At 41.6% G+C, this 21,111-nt stretch overlaps 1 protein-coding gene across 1 annotated transcript in view; it reads left to right on the top strand.

The window, feature by feature from the left end:
• PHF21A (PHD finger protein 21A) overlaps positions 1 to 21,111 on the top strand; it is an 88,838-nt gene that overhangs the window by 13,880 nt on the left and 53,847 nt on the right. Inside the window, exons 3-4 of the mRNA XM_018554546.1 lie at positions 4,764 to 4,796; positions 6,177 to 6,242. Of these exons, the coding sequence (XP_018410048.1) occupies positions 4,764 to 4,796; positions 6,177 to 6,242 (99 nt within the window). The remainder of the gene's footprint in view (positions 1 to 4,763; positions 4,797 to 6,176; positions 6,243 to 21,111) is intronic.

Raw genomic sequence — 21,111 nt, 5'->3', positions numbered from 1 at the left:
AGAATCAATGGGGCATATTTTAGCACTGCCAAATCCTGTAATCCTGTATGTGACCTGACATCTAGCCACCCAAGAACGGTTCTGTGAATGGCCGGAATCATGTCAGCCAACACCATTAGACATAATTAGACTCTATTGCAGAGCTAAGTCAACTGGTGGATCTTTCGCATTCAACAGTTCTGCGAGTGTTGGATGCCTGGTCCCGTCAGTGGACTGCGAATCCATCCCCACTATATCACTATAGGACACCGTAGCGACATAGGAGACGGCATATGAAACCACAGCGTAGCTTGATGCAGGAGGAAATAGAAGGACTAGTATCGAAGTATAACTATAGACTATTATAGGGCAGTGTTAGGTACCCACCAGTATATAGTTATCCCATGCCAAACACACCATTGGAATGAAAATGGACCATACTAAAACAGCATGAAAAAATACAGCATAATGCATATTGTTATAGTGTTGTGAACAAGCCATTTGTACGGAGTCCAGCATGATGTTGGTTTTGAAGTGTTGCTCCTTTCTCCACCTCTCATTTCACAAGTCACTAGAGTGCTCTTACCACTCCAACCTGTTGGATTATCTCCCTGTGTGACATTAAGCACATCGGATGTTGGAGTGGTGTGCTGATTATTGCTTCCTTCCTATCGGTACAGAACTATTGGAACTATCACCAGCGATTCCAAATTGGACGATGGGGCGGTGACATCACAGTCCATCCCTTGTCCAGTCAGAGAACGCCTATTCATTGATCAACATACTAGGTGTTCCCTTAATGGCTGCTGTACCCAGCGAGTGACCCCCCTGTGTTTTCAGATCAGAGGGAAAGCCGCTCGGCACAGGGCGCACCAGGATCCGGACAATTGCTGTAAAGTACGGTAGTAGCTCCGCCTAAGTACTGTACAGGATCACTGTGGGCTGCTCAGCTATGACATATGGATACTTACATTGGACCAATATCCGTATGCATAATAAGTTATACCTGGAGTTGAGCTTTATAACAGAGTGCACTTCTTCCCCCCTTCCCTGAGCTAAACTAGACCCTTGGCTGTTTGATAACTTTCTGTGCCCTGGCCACACCGGCACAGTAACTCCCCTCAGACTTTTCTGGGGTTGTGTCCTGATGCTGGAGATTCCTGGTATCATGAGGTCTGAACACCTATGGTGTGTAATAACTCTCTCTCATGACTTCATTTAAAGCAGTTTGTCAGATAATAGATGTGTGCTGAGGACACAATTTCTATACCCCGTTAGGTGGACCACAAAGCATAATTGGGGAAAAAAAATTATTGTTAAACTCGCGGGTAACTTTTTCATCACTACTTTTACCTTTTTATGTTGGCTTTTCAAAATGCTATAATATAGAGTTTGCAGGAAATGTTTAGTCTGGTGTAAAATGTTTGGCAGCTAAAAAATACATTTTTATAAAGGTTTATACACCAGAACAGAAAGGGGGGGACAGAGGAATTTGGTTCCAACTAAGGGATAGTTGGGAACTATGTGAAAAAGCCTCTCTTCCTCTGCGTTATCGGGAATTTAGGTGCGCTAAGCTGGCCTATTAATTTGAGTATGCTGGCAGTGCACCTTTTAAAAGTGACACTAAACTCAGGAATTTAATCTGAAAAATAGGACTGCAACAACTAATCGTTTAAATCTAGGGCTGTTACTGATTAAAATTTTCGTGTTCGATTAATCGAAATTTTTTTTCATCGATTAATCGATTAATTTCGATTTCATTATAACGCACAAACAGATCCAACTACATTGACCTATACACATACAGCACAGTAATGAAGTCATAAAATGAACTAGGATCACATTAATCCAGCACGTTATTAATCTCAGGTGCCCCACTCAATATGGCCGCCGCTTGAGTGGGGCAACTCAGAATAATAACGTGCTAGATTAGTGGGATCCTAGTTAATTTTATTACTTCATTGCTGTGCTGAATGTGTATAGGCCAATGCCTTGGCTGGCGCTCATGCAGAAAGATTCAAAAAAAATGTTAATCGATCAAAAAGATTAACGATTAATCGAGAAATTAATCGTTAATTTGCACAGCCCTATTTAAATCCATTAGTTGATTTTCGATCAGTTGACGCCGCTCTGCTCTCCTCCGTTCTCCTCCCCGCTGGTGCTGGCTGCAGCAGTCTGTGTCCCTTTCGATCCCCGCTGCTCTCCCTGCCTGTATCAGGAGAGGCAGCAGGGACACAAACCACTGCATTCCCCTGCTGCAAGAAAGTAAAAAAAGTTAACTAAAAATGAAAAATGCAAACAAATTAAAAAAAAATAAAGTTAAGTAAACTAAAATTTAAAAATACAAAACATTTTTTGGTGTGTATTTTAAATAAATGACGGTACTATTTTTTCTGATTAATAAAAAAAAAATAAAAATCGCCCAACTAATTGATTAAGAAAATAATCGTTAGCTGCAACCCTACTTAAAAAATGCATTCAAGAATCTTAACTATTAACAAAAATGTATCTTATTGATGTATCACTCGGCTGTAGATCCTCAAATCATGTCTGAATTGGTGCTGACACTGTCCTTCCTTCTGGAGGGGGGCTACTTTCGTTCCCCATGGTCCCTGTGTGTGTTGTAAAGTAGTCACCGCTCCAAGCTCGCTCCCGTGATGGACTACACCCTCATGTTTAGTTTACTAATTAGTATTGAGATTGTAGTCCATCACAGGAGTGAGCTTGGAGTGGTGGCTACTTTACAACACACACAGGGACCATGGGGAACAAAAGTAGCCCCCCTCCAGAAGGAAGGACAGTGCCAGCACCAATTCAGAGATGATTTGAGGATCTACAGCCGAGTGATACACAAATAAGTTACCTTTTTGTTATTAGTTAAGGTACTTGTATGTATTTTTAGGATTTAACTCCTGAGGTTTTTAGTGTCACTTTAACACATGAGAAACAAACTTTTTGTTGTTGTTTTGTTTCTTGGCACATTACAATGTAAAGCATATGCATGTGTGCGGTAACACACCACAAGACTGTGAATCTGGCACTAGGAAGCGATTTATTAAGCAGCTTGTTTGGAGGGGAGAGAATGTGAATGCGTGCCAGAGGGCAGCTGGAGTTTTTTTTTTTTCTTTAGGGGGGGATCTGTTTTGCAGACTTGGTCCCCTAAGTCAAGCATGTGTTGAAGACACATAATCAGAGGCCCCTCCTTTTGGATTTGTTAACACAAATAAATTTGGTTGGCATTAATTGACTTGACTGGGCTGTTGCCTTTCCCTATGGTGGAATGTATGGGTTACATTTCTTCATTGCACTTGTTTGCACTGTTATTAAATGAAGCTACTGATATGTTAAAACAGAAATGCAAAACCGTAATTTCTGAGTGAACCTTCTTAAGATCCAGAATAAAATATTGTAAATGTGGGTTAATCTGAGCTTAGTAACATTCAGGGAAGGTGCACTCTGCTTTCAGTTATTGGTTTCTGCTGGCCTATTTAATTTTTTTTTGTTCTGGTGCACTGGTGTCTGTCGGAGTAATTGCATTCAACATGCTGACTACAGCTTCCTGGAACACTTGTTCTGTCCCGTCTGGAGTGACTGCTGAAAGGCTTCCCAGTATTGTCCTCTTCAGTGTTGTGCTGAATGTGCCAGGCCCTGCTAACAGTAGCCTCCGTTATAATTTTTTACCTTTTACAATGAACATATATAAAAAAAAACAGAAGAATTAAAAGGCATTTCTGTGTTAAAACAAAAGCAGAGCTGTGAATAAAGCTCTTCGGCATAGTTGTGTGCATTGCCTCTCATTTGCATGTATATGAAATCTCCAAAACCGGTTATCACAGGTCATGCTTTCAACTATAATCACTGTTTGCCTGGGGTTGAGCTTTAAAGCTATATCCCAGGGAGATATTAAAGGTACACGCATATCAATACAGCTCTGTAAACATTAACACATCATGAAATGTTTTGTTTAATGCATTTTGTGTAAGTACCTTAGTTTGACTTGGCATCAGCCTCTTGTGGTACACTGTAAAGGTGCCCATACACTGTACGATTATCATACGAGAATCAATCAGTTCAATTCAATAATTTGGTCTTTAGCAGAAATCACCTGGATGAATTTCGTTATTCGACAGCATGGAATTTTGTTTGCGCCTGAGCTGTGTTAATCATATGATTTTTCACGTACGGAAATGGCACCAACCTTGCGAAAATCGTACTATTTGACAGAACTTTTCTAACCTGCTGGAAAGTCAAAAGTCGTACGATTGTACAGTGTTTGCGGTTTTACACTGCTCATCAACCTTACGAATACGAAACCTTACGAAAATGCGATCGCAAATGAAATTCGACCGATCTTCGTAAGGTGTATGGGCAGCTTTTACCTTTTTGTTTTTGTACCCCCGTGTCAGAGTGCATTTATCCTCCTGTTTTTTGCGTGAGCCGGTCTTTGAAAAAAAAAATGTCCCTGTTTTAATAAGCTTATTTGCACTACTACCTAATCTTTCAGACAACGCATAGTGATTCTCTGTGAAGTAATGACTGGTTAATTTACAATTGTTGAGATGCATTCTCTGTAACTGGGGTGTATGGGGTACAGAGGTGTGGAGTCTGCGATGTCAAGAAGGGGATCGGTATAAAACAGGGAAAGGGCATTTTCTAAATGACATATTTTATCTTGTAGATGTAAAGATCATTTTAGATTGTTGCAATGTTATTAACTCAGATTCTGATTGCTAAAAAACAAAAATCTCAAATGTTAATAGAGAATTTTTTATTTTTTTTTCCAGAAACTGGTAGCTCAAATGAAGCAGGATCCGCAGGTAAATGCATTTTAAGTCACTAATTAAGCAAAATAAAGTGTATTTAACATTTTCTTACCCCCAGTTTTCATTTGACATTTCACAGGAAGATAACTCCTACTTAAAAATAAATCGATACCAGTCAATATAAGCCAGACAAAATAAGCCAGATTAATTGGTAGGAACAGGATGATATTAATGATCGTATAGTAGCATGTGTAGGTTAAATCATTGTGTTGGCAAAACTAGTTTAGCAGCGTTTTGTATTTACGACACTAAGCTCTAGCCAAGGTTATCAGAGCAAGACCGACACACACATATAGCAATCTGTATTTGGGAACAGTTCTATTAATGTTTGATTCCATATACCAGTCAGAGACCTGCTACCGTGTTTCCCCGAAAGTAAGACCTACCCCGAAAATAAGACCTAGCACTATCTTCAGGGATTTCTGTAATATAAGACCTACCCCGAAAATAAGACCTAGTTCGGTGGTTCTGCCAGCTTGCTTTAAAGGGAAATTGTTTTTGTGGGTAAATACAGTGGCGTAGTGGTTAGCATTTCTGCCTTGCAGCATTGGGGGTTCAAATCCCGGTCAGGACACCATCAGTGAGGAGTTTGCATGTTCTCCCTGTGCTTGTGTGGGTTTCCTCCAGGTACTCTGGTTTCCTGTGTGTGTGTGTAATAGAGACCGTAGATTGCAAGCTCCTTGAGGATAGGGACTGATGTGAATGTGCAGTATATAAAGCGCTGCGTAAATTGTCAGCGCTATATAAATAAATTTATATATATTCACACCCTCTAAAAGAACGTTTCCTTTGCAAAGGCGTTGTGTATTCAAAAACATTTTTCAACTTTTTTTTCATTCTTGGTTGCATCTAAGTGGTGATCTCTTGCAGTTTCTTTGCATCCACTTTTTATGCACACCAGCGTTGGCTGCATTACATTTGTCAGGGTGGGTTTCCTGATGGTAGCAACAGTGGACTGTGCCTGCATAACATGTGTTGAAACGGTCACTTTTAATCTCCACCGGAAACATATGTGACTGGGTGACAAGAAAGGAATGTAATTGGGAGAAGAGCATCGTCGCCCTATAACAGGAAGTGCCTGAACAAGGGCCTTCATGGTAGAATCGCCAGGTAATATATTTTAATGAAAGACGCAGATTAAGTGAGGCTGAAAACAACTTTTGAAATGCCACTAACATGGCCACTAAAAGCTCTTATGAGATTTTAATGATTGGGTCTACATATACTTTAATAAAAGGTGTATCCATGGCACTCCGCAAAGTTTGCTGGCTATCTACTATCACCTTATGTTATATGGTGCTATCTCTGCTAGGAGACTGTCGACTATGACTGCGATACAAACCCTCTAAAAACGTGTTCCCTTTCCTTTGACAGAATGCAGACTTGAAGAAACAGCTCCATGAACTCCAAGCCAAAATCACATCTCTGAGCGAAAAGCAGGTTAGACTATATGTATTGCACTCTGTAATCCTAAATCTACCTAAACTTGTTGTTCCTTTTTATTGCACATTTTTAATAATGATAATGTGTGTTTTAGCCTTCTATGCCTTGCAGTCTTATTTACGCTTCTATTTTAAACATATTTTATTTCAGCCATGTAGAAATCGGCTTTATTATAAAAAGTGCAAAGTGTTCCTTCAATAATAGGCCGATGTTTCAGTGTGATCGAGCAGTCTTTTGTTTGACATGAACACAGAGAGGTTGTTTTTGCTGCTGACTTCTCTGCTTTGTTCACTATCGAGGAGCACATTTTAACTTTATTTCTCATCTACTTCTTGTTGCTCATTTGTATATTTCTTTGGTAAGCAGTTTCCTCTATGAACACTGATAGCCTGTGATCAGTTTACACTGCCTGTTGTTGTAAAAAGAACAGAATAAACCTGTTTTAAATGGCACGTGTATGAATTGTAAACTGGTGGCACAGTGCACTAAGGCCCCACATGTGTGCACGCATCTTTGATACGCATTGTTGCATGTATTTTAACATTTAGCTTATGCAAGCTTATGAGTGATTTCAGGATGCAGTGGAGAGTGTACAATACTGTGTGGGCCTAGCTGGCAGGATTATGACAGATGGATGTGCAGCACCGATGAGCTGTACAGCCAATTTCTTGCTGGATTGGGGCTGCTGCATATAAGACTGGAAGGAGGCATGAGGGCTGCTGCATATGAGACTGGAAGATGCATGAGGGAAGTCCTACGGCATATGTGAACCTTGTCAAATCTTTGTGATAAAAAGAACTTCTTGTAGATGCATTCACATTTATCCTATGCAATGTTGCTTTATGTTTAGGCCCCTTTTACATGGGTGGTCCAATCGGGTCCGCCTTTCTGTTTTTCAGGTAGACCCGATCGGATGCCCAATGTAAGTCTGTGGACAGCTGTGTGTAAATGGATGGTCTTCCGTCATTGCAAGATGGAGAAAGAAAACTGTACGGACGCGGATTTCACAGTGGTGACATCTGATCAGACCACTGCGATCAGGAGGGGATCAGTGCACAGATCCCCTCCTGATCAGCCCGTGTGAAAGCGTACACAATGATCAGACTCTGAAGCAAGACCTATATAGGGAATATGGCTTTGGTTTGACATGCATTTCACGTGCACATTTTTACCATATGACTTGTATAGAGGAATAAAAGCAATACATGAGAAATAGATGTAGCTCTGAATTATCCATTCCAGTACATATCCAATACACGTCACATACTTGTGTCAGGAACAAAGCACAAACTTTCATGTAGTAACCCTTACATTGCCCGAGGGAGTCCCCAAAGAAATGCTTATTTGTACCTGTGTTCATATAAAAAGGTGTAGTGTAAAATAAAGCTGTAAGAATAGAAATACGGGCTTACCATTGCTGATCGCCTTCTGAAAATGCTAGTTACCTGGCTGTTTTCCTGCCCCACTGACTTCATTGCTTCTGCTAGATTGTAAGCTCTCACAAGCAGGACCCTCCTCCCCTCCTGTATTGAGTTATATTGTAACGGTTCTGTCTCCCTCCATTTTGTAAAGTGCCACACAAGCTGTTGGCGTTCTATAAATCCTGTGTAGTAATGGTAATAATAAAAGATATGGGCTGGTCACTTCTGTGAGTGTAATGAGCTAGGAGAAGTCTTGGTGGATAGAAAGCCAATAGTAGCGTCTTGGAAGTGTCCCTTCGACGTGCGTTCACGATACATGCACAAACGTGTTTGCATTGCCGTTATTCAGTAATGGCAACACAAAAGCGGCTGAACAAGCGTGGTTTTTCCGTGCGCGTGAGAACACACGGAGAACAAGGGAGCAACGCATGTCGCCAAATTTGCAAAGTGTACTATCTTTCCGTGGTTGCTGCATGACCAGGGAGCCAATGGGGATCAATGGAGATGTGCACCCAATGCTGTAAACAAAGTCCTGCAAACATGCGGGTGTGCGCGTTCCCTCCGTGTGAATGGAGCCTTATTGTGGACTTTTTGTTTCCCTTTTCTGCAGCATTGATCTTTCTACGGTATACTCTCAGCCTCAGTCTCTTTCCTTAGGGCTTGGTTGGCCTAGCTGGTTTAAATTTAACAGCCGCCCAAGGGTCTTCCACAAAGAAAGGTTTACAAATGTGTAGCTACGAAAGGAAAGTTGGCACGTTGTTATTGTTGCAAAATTGGTTTCGTTGGCACTACCGTATTAAACAAAATTCATAACATTGTGCAAAGCTTTATATCCCAAATGTTTAACTTGTCAGCTGAGGTGGTGATGGGGGGGCGGTAGTTCTCCTCATACTACCAGATGGAATAAAAAAAGATTTTAATACCTCACAAGTGCCATATATCAAAGTCTTATTTCTGCCACTGTTTGTGTGTTTTACTGTTTGAGGATTTTATCTAACAGATTGCTACAAAGTGTGACTTTGAAATGGCAATGGGGAAACTGGGAATGTCTAACTAGGGGCTGTACTAAAAACAAAACAGGAGGTGGAAGAAGGGGAAGTTACCGAATGCACAAAAACAGATGTTCAGGCTGCTGTGACAACACTCTAATAATGTATCAGAAGATTTTACTTCTCTAAAAAGCAGCAGTATGGCAGCCATAAGGCTATGCTGCTGCTTTAAAATATTCGTCCACCTTTCACATCAAGAGCTCCCCTTCACTTCAGAAGCCCAACTGTACCATAGAAAGGCATGATGCTGTGTAAAAATGTTGGCCCACCCCTGGGGAAGCTAGAAGGCACCCTGGTTGAGAGAGGCTGCTGTAGAGAATAAGACTGTTATTTCATTAGCACAGCTCTTCGAATGCAAATTTTTTCAGTGCCGGAGAAAAGGTGAAGAGGACCATGACTGGCCAGCTGACATTTGAGAAAAGGTGAGTCTAGTGGAAATGATCACGAAATATGTGAGAGAAATACTGCTGTGGCTAAGCGTCTGGAAATGCCAGTTGCCTAGCTGTTCGTTTGACCTGAAACAAGGATGCAGATAAAGTCATTGTAAAGTCGGAGCTTATTTACTTGCTTGCTCTGTGTCAGTGGATGAAGGTAGTGAACTCCTCATGATAGGTTTCCTTTTAGGTAGAGCTGGTATAAAAAAAAGACATCAAGGTTACTTACCAGCCTTTCTTGCTTTATACAAACATGGAGAGTTGTATAAAGTGACCTAAATGTTCCTGACTCAATGATAGGAAAATCATGGATGCCAAGTACACAGATGTATGAGGCTTCTCGATCTATACATGTATGGGCAACAGGTTTCATAGTCCTTCCTCGCTCTTCACAAGATAGCACAGTGATTTACTACTGCTGTGCCTACATTGTGTCATTCATATAATGCAGGCTGCTGTGTGGAGCTTGTGGTGTTCCTTTAGCGTGTTCTCTGTGTACTGCTGCGGGGAACACTGCATGATAGGAGAAGAACTTTGCCACATGACTGACAGTTCATGTGATCAGGTGTTCCTCCTTGCACCCGCTCCCTACACACCTTTATTAAAATGAAAGGAGCTTTGCTTGATTCCAAGTTCCAAAGCAAGGAAGGAGCACATTTTTAAGCACAAACTCGTGCTCTATGTTCTGCCTCAAATGTTGCTTTATGCAAAAGACACACACAAATTCTACAAACTAGTCTATGCGAACTGTATGGCAATTTGCTGACCTGACAAGAGTCCACAGCAGTATCAACTCACCAAGAAGACTTACTAGTAGAATCCAAAGGCATGGGGAAACTGGGAATGTCTAACTAGGAGTTGTAGTTAGAATCCAAAGGCATGGGGAGACTGGGAATATCTAACTGAGGGTTGTACTTGGAATTCAAAGGCATGGGGAAACTGGGAATGACTAGGGGTTGTACTTAGAATCCAAGTGCATGGCGAAACTGGGAATGTCTAACTCGGGGTTGTACTTAGAATCCAAGGGCATGGGGAAACTGGGAATGTCTAACTAGGGGTTGTACTTAGAATCCAAGGGCATGGGGAAACTGGGAATGTCTAACTAGGGGCTGTACTAAAAACAAAACAGGAGGTGGAAGAAGGGGAAGTTACCGAATGCACAAAAACAGATGTTCAGGCTGCTGTGACAACACTCTAATAATGTATCAGAAGATTTTACTTCTCTAAAAAGCAGCAGTATGGCAGCCATAAGGCTATGCTGCTGCTTTAAAATATTCGCCCCTAAGATGGTAAAAGCTGTTTCCTGTGCATGGTATTATTGCGTTTCCAATCAGATGACTTAAATGAAAAATCGCATCTTACCATTGTTACCTGAACTGTATCATGAAGCTTTGTTTATTAACTAGAAAAAGTGCAATTTATATGCCTAACTCTTAGAATGGAAACTTTGTGACAGTAGAATGATTTTAGGACATGCTTTTGCAAGCAATAATCTTATGCATTAAAATGTAGATTTTAACTGGGTGTCTTTACAGAGCTGCTCTGTCCCTGTCAGCAGCCCCTCGTGTATTGCAAGGTGTGGAGACCTTGAGACATATTTGGTAGGATTGTCTTTTAAACCTGGGGATTTTTAGCTGGGGTGTAATCTACAACAAATTGTCTCTGGGACCAGTCGTCATAGGGGAGCCTTTTTGATAAAGCTAAATCTTATTACAGATTCCTACCTGCTTCTGTTATGTTGATGTAGAACTTCTTGTAGATGCATTCACATTTATCCTATGCAATGTTGCTTTATGTTTAGGCCCCTTTTACATGGGTGGTCCAATCGGGTCCGCCTTTCTGTTTTTCAGGTAGACCCGATCGGATGCCCAATGTAAGTCTGTGGACAGCTGTGTGTAAATGGATGGTCTTCCGTCATTGCAAGATGGAGAAAGAAAACTGTACGGACGCGGATTTCACAGTGGTGACATCTGATCAGACCACTGCGATCAGGAGGGGATCAGTGCACAGATCCCCTCCTGATCAGCCCGTGTGAAAGCGTACACAATGATCAGACTCTGAAGCAAGACCTATATAGGGAATATGGCTTTGGTTTGACATGCATTTCACGTGCACATTTTTACCATATGACTTGTATAGAGGAATAAAAGCAATACATGAGAAATAGATGTAGCTCTGAATTATCCATTCCAGTACATATCCAATACACGTCACATACTTGTGTCAGGAACAAAGCACAAACTTTCATGTAGTAACCCTTACATTGCCCGAGGGAGTCCCCAAAGAAATGCTTATTTGTACCTGTGTTCATATAAAAAGGTGTAGTGTAAAATAAAGCTGTAAGAATAGAAATACGGGCTTACCATTGCTGATCGCCTTCTGAAAATGCTAGTTACCTGGCTGTTTTCCTGCCCCACTGACTTCATTGCTTCTGCTAGATTGTAAGCTCTCACAAGCAGGACCCTCCTCCCCTCCTGTATTGAGTTATATTGTAACGGTTCTGTCTCCCTCCATTTTGTAAAGTGCCACACAAGCTGTTGGCGTTCTATAAATCCTGTGTAGTAATGGTAATAATAAAAGATATGGGCTGGTCACTTCTGTGAGTGTAATGAGCTAGGAGAAGTCTTGGTGGATAGAAAGCCAATAGTAGCGTCTTGGAAGTGTCCCTTCGACGTGCGTTCACGATACATGCACAAACGTGTTTGCATTGCCGTTATTCAGTAATGGCAACACAAAAGCGGCTGAACAAGCGTGGTTTTTCCGTGCGCGTGAGAACACACGGAGAACAAAGGAGCAACGCATGTCGCCAAATTTGCAAAGTGTACTATCTTTCCGTGGTTGCTGCATGACCAGGGAGCCAATGGGGATCAATGGAGATGTGCACCCAATGCTGTAAACAAAGTCCTGCAAACATGCGGGTGTGCGCGTTCCCTCCGTGTGAATGGAGCCTTATTGTGGACTTTTTGTTTCCCTTTTCTGCAGCATTGATCTTTCTACGGTATACTCTCAGCCTCAGTCTCTTTCCTTAGGGCTTGGTTGGCCTAGCTGGTTTAAATTTAACAGCCGCCCAAGGGTCTTCCACAAAGAAAGGTTTACAAATGTGTAGCTACGAAAGGAAAGTTGGCACGTTGTTATTGTTGCAAAATTGGTTTCGTTGGCACTACCGTATTAAACAAAATTCATAACATTGTGCAAAGCTTTATATCCCAAATGTTTAACTTGTCAGCTGAGGTGGTGATGGGGGGGCGGTAGTTCTCCTCATACTACCAGATGGAATAAAAAAAGATTTTAATACCTCACAAGTGCCATATATCAAAGTCTTATTTCTGCCACTGTTTGTGTGTTTTACTGTTTGAGGATTTTATCTAACAGATTGCTACAAAGTGTGACTTTGAAATGGCAATGGGGAAACTGGGAATGTCTAACTAGGGGCTGTACTAAAAACAAAACAGGAGGTGGAAGAAGGGGAAGTTACCGAATGCACAAAAACAGATGTTCAGGCTGCTGTGACAACACTCTAATAATGTATCAGAAGATTTTACTTCTCTAAAAAGCAGCAGTATGGCAGCCATAAGGCTATGCTGCTGCTTTAAAATATTCGCCCCTAAGATGGTAAAAGCTGTTTCCTGTGCATGGTATTATTGCGTTTCCAATCAGATGACTTAAATGAAAAATCGCATCTTACCATTGTTACCTGAACTGTATCATGAAGCTTTGTTTATTAACTAGAAAAAGTGCAATTTATATGCCTAACTCTTAGAATGGAAACTTTGTGACAGTAGAATGATTTTAGGACATGCTTTTGCAAGCAATAATCTTATGCATTAAAATGTAGATTTTAACTGGGTGTCTTTACAGAGCTGCTCTGTCCCTGGCAGCAGCCCCTCGTGTATTGCAAGGTGTGGAGACCTTGAGACATATTTGGTAGGATTGTCTTTTAAACCTGGGGATTTTTAGCTGGGGTGTAATCTACAACAAATTGTCTCTGGGACCAGTCGTCATAGGGGAGCCTTTTTGATAAAGCTAAATCTTATTACAGATTCCTACCTGCTTCTGTTATGTTGATGCACTGATACCGGTTTTTCGGTATTGAGTACGTCTACCGATTTATTACTATGTTCCGATATCGAGTACCGGTGCCGTGTGCCTCAATTATCAGGAAGTCGGGTGGTGGATCATGACCCATCACCTGGCTTCCTGATTGCCTGTGAAGCCAGTGTTCTAGCAAAAGAGGCTTGCCGCGGCTGCCTGGCTTCCTGACCAATCAGGAAGCCGGGAGGCGAGTCATAAGGTGGCGTTCGGTTTCTTGATTGGTTAGAAAGCCAGGCTGCCTAGCAACAAGTGAAGCCGGCTTCCTAGCCAATCATGAAGCCGGACAGCACGTCATGACCTGCCTCCCGGCTCCTTGATTGGCTAGGAAGACGGGTTCACATGTTGCTAGTCAACATGGCTTCGAAACCAATCAGGAAGCTGGGTGGCGGATCATAACCCACTGCCCGGCTTCCTGATTGGAAAGGAAGCCGGCTCCATGCTCCTGCCGGTCAGATCCTGTATCTGGGGTATGGATCGGAAAATTTGGGTGAGTACGATTACTCATCCAAATACTCGGTATCGTCACCAACACTATTATCGGTATCGGTGTATCCCTAGTTGATACTGCTGCAGGTCTTGGCTCTGAAAGTGTGAGGGACTATTTTTACATCTGTGTTGTGAGAACACGCGTTACTGCCACGCATGTTACATGAGTTGATGTGTTTCCATTCATTTTGAATAGCGCCCCAACAAACTGAGGCAATGCAGACGTGTTATGGCAAATATTTTGTGACACGTTATTGCATTGCACATTAACGCTTTTGCATTAGTGCACCCGACAAGTGTAAATGGGCCCTAAGAGTTTACCTTTTCCTACAAAACATGGTCAATCTCAAGGTTGTAATAAAAGCTGCAGCCCCGGCAACCCTTGATAGATGTGCAGACTGAATTTATATCTGTGTAGAGGATGCTTGTAATTTGACTTTAAGCTCTGTGCAGATTTAAGGGGGAAAAAAAGGCAGAGAGGCAATCACGTAAGCAAGGGATTAGGAAGAGGTGAAGCACTGTTGCCTCACTGTTGCCATAGTTGCAAAGTAGAGTTTTTTTCTTAGAAAATCATAGCGGGCAGCAGCAGGTTTAAATGGGGAAAACTAACTTTTTTTAGTTTGTTTTTTTCACAGTTTGCTTTCCAATTCAGTAAAAACTGGAACAATTTTGCTTTCACTACATGTTGTGCATATGTAGCTATGGTTAACAAAATAACATTTATCAAACTGGCGGACTACTTTAGAGTGTTTTTCACCCCCAAACAACGGCCTCTTGATCTTCTTCTTTTTTTTTTTTTTTTAAACCTACAAATAACAAATTCTGCTTTTACAGTTAGTATAGTAATGAAAATAAAAGCACTTTAAACTGTATTTTAGACCTTGGGGGCTTCTAAGTGGTCTGCAGTAATGTTGCCCAACTGTGAATTTATTATAATGGTTTAGGAAGGTAGAGTCTTATTTTATTCAAGAGCAGCACTGCAGGATGCCAGCTTACACTTAGAAATACTTAGAAAGGGACTTAAAATATTTATAACAGAAGTCACTCCGCTTGCATCTGTTTTGAGAATTTCTTTGTTTCTTACAGCGAAGAGAAATTTTCATCTCTTTTGCGCCCGTTGGATAAAATGCACTTAGAAATCTCAAGCTCTGTGAGATGATATACGACTTTTACAAACCGTTGTAGTTCTATGCTGGGTATGGAAATCTGAGCATTCTCAATGCACCTAAGTGCAGGTATACTTGTCTTTACCCAGCTAAACAATGTACTATATAATGTGGTTATCCCCTGGTCTCCAGGGCCATGCCTCCAAATAGTTTTACATGGGGATACCACTTTTTTAAGACCAAGTACTGTCCCTAATGTACTTGCCGATGCCAATTACCGATACTTTTTCTTAAAGGGAAATTTTTTTCTAAAACAACACAGACTGATGATTTTAGGGCAGTTTCTCACCAGGGCTAAATACCGATGTCCCCACAGCCGAACCCATGTCCCTAAGGCAGAATAGTATTCTGCTTTGGGGACATGTATTCTGAGAATACATGTCCCCAAAGCAGGATACATGATCTCAAAGCAGAACACATGGCCCTAAAGCCTGCGAATACGTGTCCCCAAAGCAGAATCCCTCTCACCAGGCTGCATGTCGATCTCACCCAAGCGACGTAGACATCTGCAGTGGCTTTGCGGGCACTCCACCTCACCGGCGATGTTGGGACCTGGCCTCCCCCACGTACAAATGCTGCCATGTCCGGCCGAATATCTGCGCTGCTGGGCCCCGCGACTTTCATCCATCTCCCGGCCCAGTCCTCCTAGTCGTTAGTGTGCGGTGGGGACCCCCAGCTTCTAGCCCTGGGGCAGTAGTTCCACCCCTGGGGCTCTCCATGGCTGTGCCTGCGCCAGGAAGGAGGAGCGGCTCGAAAATTTAAAGGGCCGGTAACAGCCTTAAGGATTGGGGCATTTTCACGAGTACAAGTGAAAGTGCTCTTCCTGTGCCTAGGCACCCCTGTACTGTAGCCTCATAGCTGTATATCTGCAGCATGTGATTCCAAGGCACTGCTGCCTCACACTTCTAGTCCCACAAGATTTGGAGTGAGATTTGATGACAATACCGTGCTGCTCACTGTTCTCCTTGCTGAAGAGAAAGAAGTAACTGAGGGCCTGGTGTGCAAGGATCTGCCTGCTTTTGCAGAAAGAAGGACTTGATAACACATGGGTAAAGGGGGCATTCTAAAACAAGAGCCTACTGAAGCCTTTGTGCGCAGGTACTGTTAGATGGCATGGCAAGAGGAATGGCATGTAAGTAATTTGCCAACCTTGTCATAGAATATGTGATTGTGACGGGCAGTGGTAGATGTTTCAGTGTTACTTGCAGCAGTTGGTTGGTGCATGACCAGGGAGAGAGCAGAACTGTGCTAAAGAAACAAAAAAAGCAGTGTGAATGGCAGAAAGAGAGCATCTCTATAAAATAGTGTTCATATAAATTTGAATTAAGGTGACACTAAACTCAGGAGTTAAATTTTAAAAATTGATTCAGGTACCTTAACTATTAACAGAAATGTATCTTATTTGTCTATCACTCGGCTATAAATCCTCAAATCATCTCTGAATTGGTGCTGACACTGTCCTTCCTTCTGGAGGGGGGCTACTTTTGTTGCCCATGGTCCCTGTGTGTGTTGTAATGTAGTCACCGCTCCAAGCTCACTCCTGTGATGGACTACAATCTCAATACAAATTAGTAAACTAAACATGAGATTGTAGTCCATCACAGGAGCGTTTTTAATAAAAAAAATTACAAGAAAATAAAGTGCTGAGGAGGCTATTAAAGATAGGAGACAAGCCTACCACCTTTTAACTTGTTCCACACTAAAATTGTATTTCACTCCTTGTATTTTGTGACCTGTAACTCCCAAAAAAAACTGGAATCCCAGACATATGATATCAGGATAAATAAAATAATGTATTATAAATTGCTTTCTGTTAGCTACACTAATTATTATTATATATATATATATATATAACCACACACAGTTTTTAAGGGTATATTCCAAACAGTCAGTAACTGGTTATATACAGTATTTGTCATCCATGGTTGTTCTTTCTACTGTTAGGAACTTAGTTTACATTATAGAGCAGCGGCATCTAACTGCCTCTATTATTGAGAGCTTTATTGGAATATATGTACAATGTAGAATTCCTTGTCTGTGGGTTTCAGAGTAATGCGGGAGTCCATACAGACCATCTCCAGGAAGAGCAGCCAGCACTCAAATTATGTTAAAGTTAATAAAGCAAAGTGCCTTCATTCTGCTGCCAGCATGTTTATGTTGAATGTTCCAGGCATATATCGCAGCCGAAGCCATTCTAAATGAATGTGTTTCACATAACTGTAATCTCGCGCTGCAGCTTTATTTTGTCCATTAATCAGTGTACCAGCGAAAGTTAATGCTTGTGGCTTGCTATGTCTCTATGTCAAGTGAAATACATTTTGGGGAATTCTTGTGCAGCCTGTACCTTCCCGGGAGAGTGGCTTTAGAAAAGCTTCCTGTGGTAGTAAGTGTATTGACCCCCTGCTGTGGGCCAGTCTTTGCTGCCGGTTCATTCATGTGAAGGAACTGTCTGATGTGCTGGCTTTTTGATATTCACGTGTAGTTATAATAAGCAATGCAACTTCATTAGATAGATGAGTAAAAGCCCGATGTTTTGCAGGAACACTGCAGTCGAAATTGAAGATTAAAGCTAAACTCCAGGTAGTAGTGCACAGATGAAATATGAACTGTTTTACCTGCCAAAAGATTTGTATTTCTGTCCCTTTTTATTCTCCAGATTTGGAAAGTCTGTCTGGAGACGCGACTCTTCTCTTCTGCAGTGGAGTCATAAAGTTTGCGCTTGGTCACCAAATCCCCAGGTGTTGACTGTACACTGAAAGAGAAGCAGCAGACCAATGAGCTCTGCTCTCTTCTCCTCTCAGCATGTTCAGCTTTTAAACTTAATTTTTTAATGATCACATGCCTTGTATTTTTTTTTTTTTTTTTTGTATTTTAAACTAATCTCCTGGAGTCCATCACAGGAGCGAGCTTGGAGCGGTGGCTACTTTTCAACACACGGGGACCATGGGGATCAAAAGTAGCCCCCCTCCAAAAGGAAGGACAGTCTCAGCACCAATTCAGAGATGATTGGAGGAGCTACAGCCGAGTGATACACAAATAAGATACATTTTTGTTAATAGGGTACGTGAATGCATTTTGAAGTTTTAACGCCTGAGTTTAGTGTCACTTTAACATTTATACCATAGGAAGATGGTGTTTGTCTGAAAATCTGAAATCGTTGAATAGCCAAATATTCTTGCAATATGTAGCGGGCCCCCTTTTGTCCCCCTTTAATTATACTCTTAGGATATGGATGGACCATATAATGGCAGAGAGAGAAAAAAAATCACACTGCAGTATCCATGTTGACAGGGAAATGGTAACTATGATCCATTGTGACAGAGTGTATGTGATGATTTGTGAGTCTCCAGAGAAAGATGTTCAGCCCCAGTCTGCTGATATTGCTGGTTAGAGGGTACTTATCCTGACATTAGAATTTAGAGCAACACAGTACATTACTGTGCACTCCATGCTTTTATGTGGCATGTTTACAGCTTCACATCCTTTCAAACTTGCAGTTGCTTTATTTCTTCATTTTCTCAAGCTGAAGGGGGAGTGTGAATGCCGGAATCTTGTGTTCATCTCTCCGTTTTCATTCCACGGATGTTTAACCTTCACAAATATCAAACGTTGAAGAGCTCCTTTCAGTGCCATTTGCTTCTAAATTGTCCATACAACAAAACAGCAGCCCCTTTTTGTGGAAAAAGAAAAAAATAAAGCACATGAACTAATGCTTTTTGGGTTTTCGTGCCTCCAGCAGTCACACATGTGAGAGAAATTATATTGTGGCCATGCCTCCTCCGAATGCATGAATAGTGCAGGTATGAGACAGAAAATCCATATCTGCTCCTCTCTTGTAAAGTCAGCACCCTGTATTTACCTCCAGACAAGTTGTATTGTCAGTTAGTGTGATATATTGGCAGTAGTCTTTTTAGAGTGAAGAAGGTAAGATCAGTTTGCTTTTATGCAGAAACTTGGAAACCGCTTGACATGCCCAACCAATGTATTGCTGATGATTGCTGGAAGTCCTACATCTTTGTAACCCCTGCTTATTAAAGTGGAACCTTCACCCCCTTTTTATTAAAAATTAAATCAGCATGCAGCTCTGCATGCTGCTATGAAATAATCTCACATTCATTAGTTAAACAAACTTGTTTTTCTTCTACTTACAAATCGAGTTCATCTACTTCCTGGATCACTTCTGGCACAAATGATGTAATGTGCCAAAGCGTTGCATCCTGGGAAGGTTACATCAGCAGAGCATTGCTGGGAAATCTCATCTGTAATCTCACGAGATCTCAGGGAAAGGTACCCTCCTCCCCTGAGATGATGTGCATGGTCACATGTCTTAGTCACATGTGCCAGAGTTCCAGGAAGTAAAGGGAGAGTAAAGGGAGAGCTAGTAATCTGCCCTTAGTAAACATGGCCACTGTCAGAAGAATAGGGAAGAAAAGAGAGCCCTTAGTAAACATGGCCACTGTCAGAAGAATAGGGAAGAAAAGAGAAACAAGGTATGCAAAGAATACAAAGCCGGCAATTATCTAGAAGTATGTGTTTGTAGATTGTCATTACTAAACATTTCTAAAGGTGTGTTTGTTGTTGTTATTTTAAATATATTGATAAAGGTCTGCTTTAAGTGTTTTTAAAGAGGGCCTACAAATCTGTTGCCACTCTGAGAGCTGCTTCAGCCTAATGCAGCACAGCATGTTTCAATCCACTCATTCTATGCAAGCGTTCAGCCCAGCGTAAGAATGTGTTCTGCAGTACTGGGACTGGCCAGAAGGTGGCAATCACAATTTCTAATCTTGTTTCCGGTTCCCGGCCTTCTTCTTTTTTTTTTTTTTTAGAAAAAGTTTTATGGTTTTTAAATCACATGGCCTGGAAATATTTTGCTGATCTATTGATGATCTACTGGTAGGTTGTGATAAACACGTTGCTTGTCCCATATGTACCCTAAGAGGGTAGCTGCGACCGTGACATGTAAAATTCTATTATATGTGCAGCTACCCCGAAAGTAAGACCTAGCGGATCTCTGTAATATAAGACCTACCACCGAACTAGGTCTTATTTTCGGGGTAGGTCTTATATTACAGAAATCCCTGAAGATAGCGCAAGGTCTTACTTTCGGGGTAGGTCTTACTTTCGGGGAAACACGGTATATTGCAGGTTACCATTCTTAGATGTGGCAACTGCAATTTTTTTCATGCAAAGTACAGAAAAATACCTTTTGATCCTGTCAGAAACCCTGTGTACTTGTGACCTCTGCACGCTGAACTGATATCTCAAACAATGTTATCTGCCTTACAAGCTATTGTCTCTGAACAGAGTGCCACCTCCCTTTTTGTATTGGAGATGAGGAGAGGGGGAGGTGTTTGTAGTCCTGAGATTAACTCCTTGAGTTTAGTGTCACTTTGTGTCCTATAATCATGGCCAACAATATTTTTTGTTTTTGTTTTGTCTCGAAGCTGCCAAGTCTAAAATGTCAGGAGGACCCTCGTCAAAAACACACAAAGCATGGTTTCCCCTTTGCATTGAAGTGTCTCCTTCAATTCAAGGCCCCCCCCCCCTTCACATCAGTTCCCCCTGTTACATCAGGAGCCTCCTTCACCTCAGTCTTCATTCCCCCTCACATCATAGTCCCACTACCACAAAGGCACCCCTAAGGAGGCACACCAGGGTACCTCTGATCTATGCAGTCTGGACCTTTTGTGAAGCTTCCCTTTACATTTCATCTGGATGGAGCTGTGAGATTAAAACAGAGAACAATTGGCTCGTCCCAAGCCGTCAATTAATCTGTAATCCTGATCCATGGTCCTGATCATGTTACAAATCATCTCCACTTCTTCAGGATGCGTTGTTAATTCAACGTTTTCTCTGTGTAACGTGTGTAACATAATGCTCCTTTACGTAGGAATGGAGGAAGTTTCTTGCCCTAACAATACCCCCCATTATATTTTTAGGGGTGTTTCTGGGGTACTGGGGCGGGGAGCCTAACGTAAGGCTTTAATGACTAACGGTACACTGAGTTACACAGCAATTACTTTAGGAAGTAAACCCATTCTACTTGATAGATTCTGTGTAAAGCTTGGCTACAGTAGATTAGAGGACTCGGATTAAGATACATTTAGTAGGAATTTCTGATTTTTGTGCAGTTGCAGCATTTGTTGGGTCGGATCAGCAGCTGATTGGTCTTCATAGATCACAGAAATTGCTCTTTAAATTAGTTTTGTCATGATAGA

The sequence above is a fragment of the Nanorana parkeri genome, unplaced genomic scaffold (genome assembly GCF_000935625.1).
Source record: "Nanorana parkeri isolate BGI_ZX_2015 unplaced genomic scaffold, ASM93562v1 scaffold163, whole genome shotgun sequence".
Taxonomy (NCBI): domain Eukaryota; kingdom Metazoa; phylum Chordata; class Amphibia; order Anura; family Dicroglossidae; genus Nanorana; species Nanorana parkeri.
Note: the sequence above shows the minus strand (reverse complement) of the source record. Positions and strands in the feature narration are given on the sequence as shown.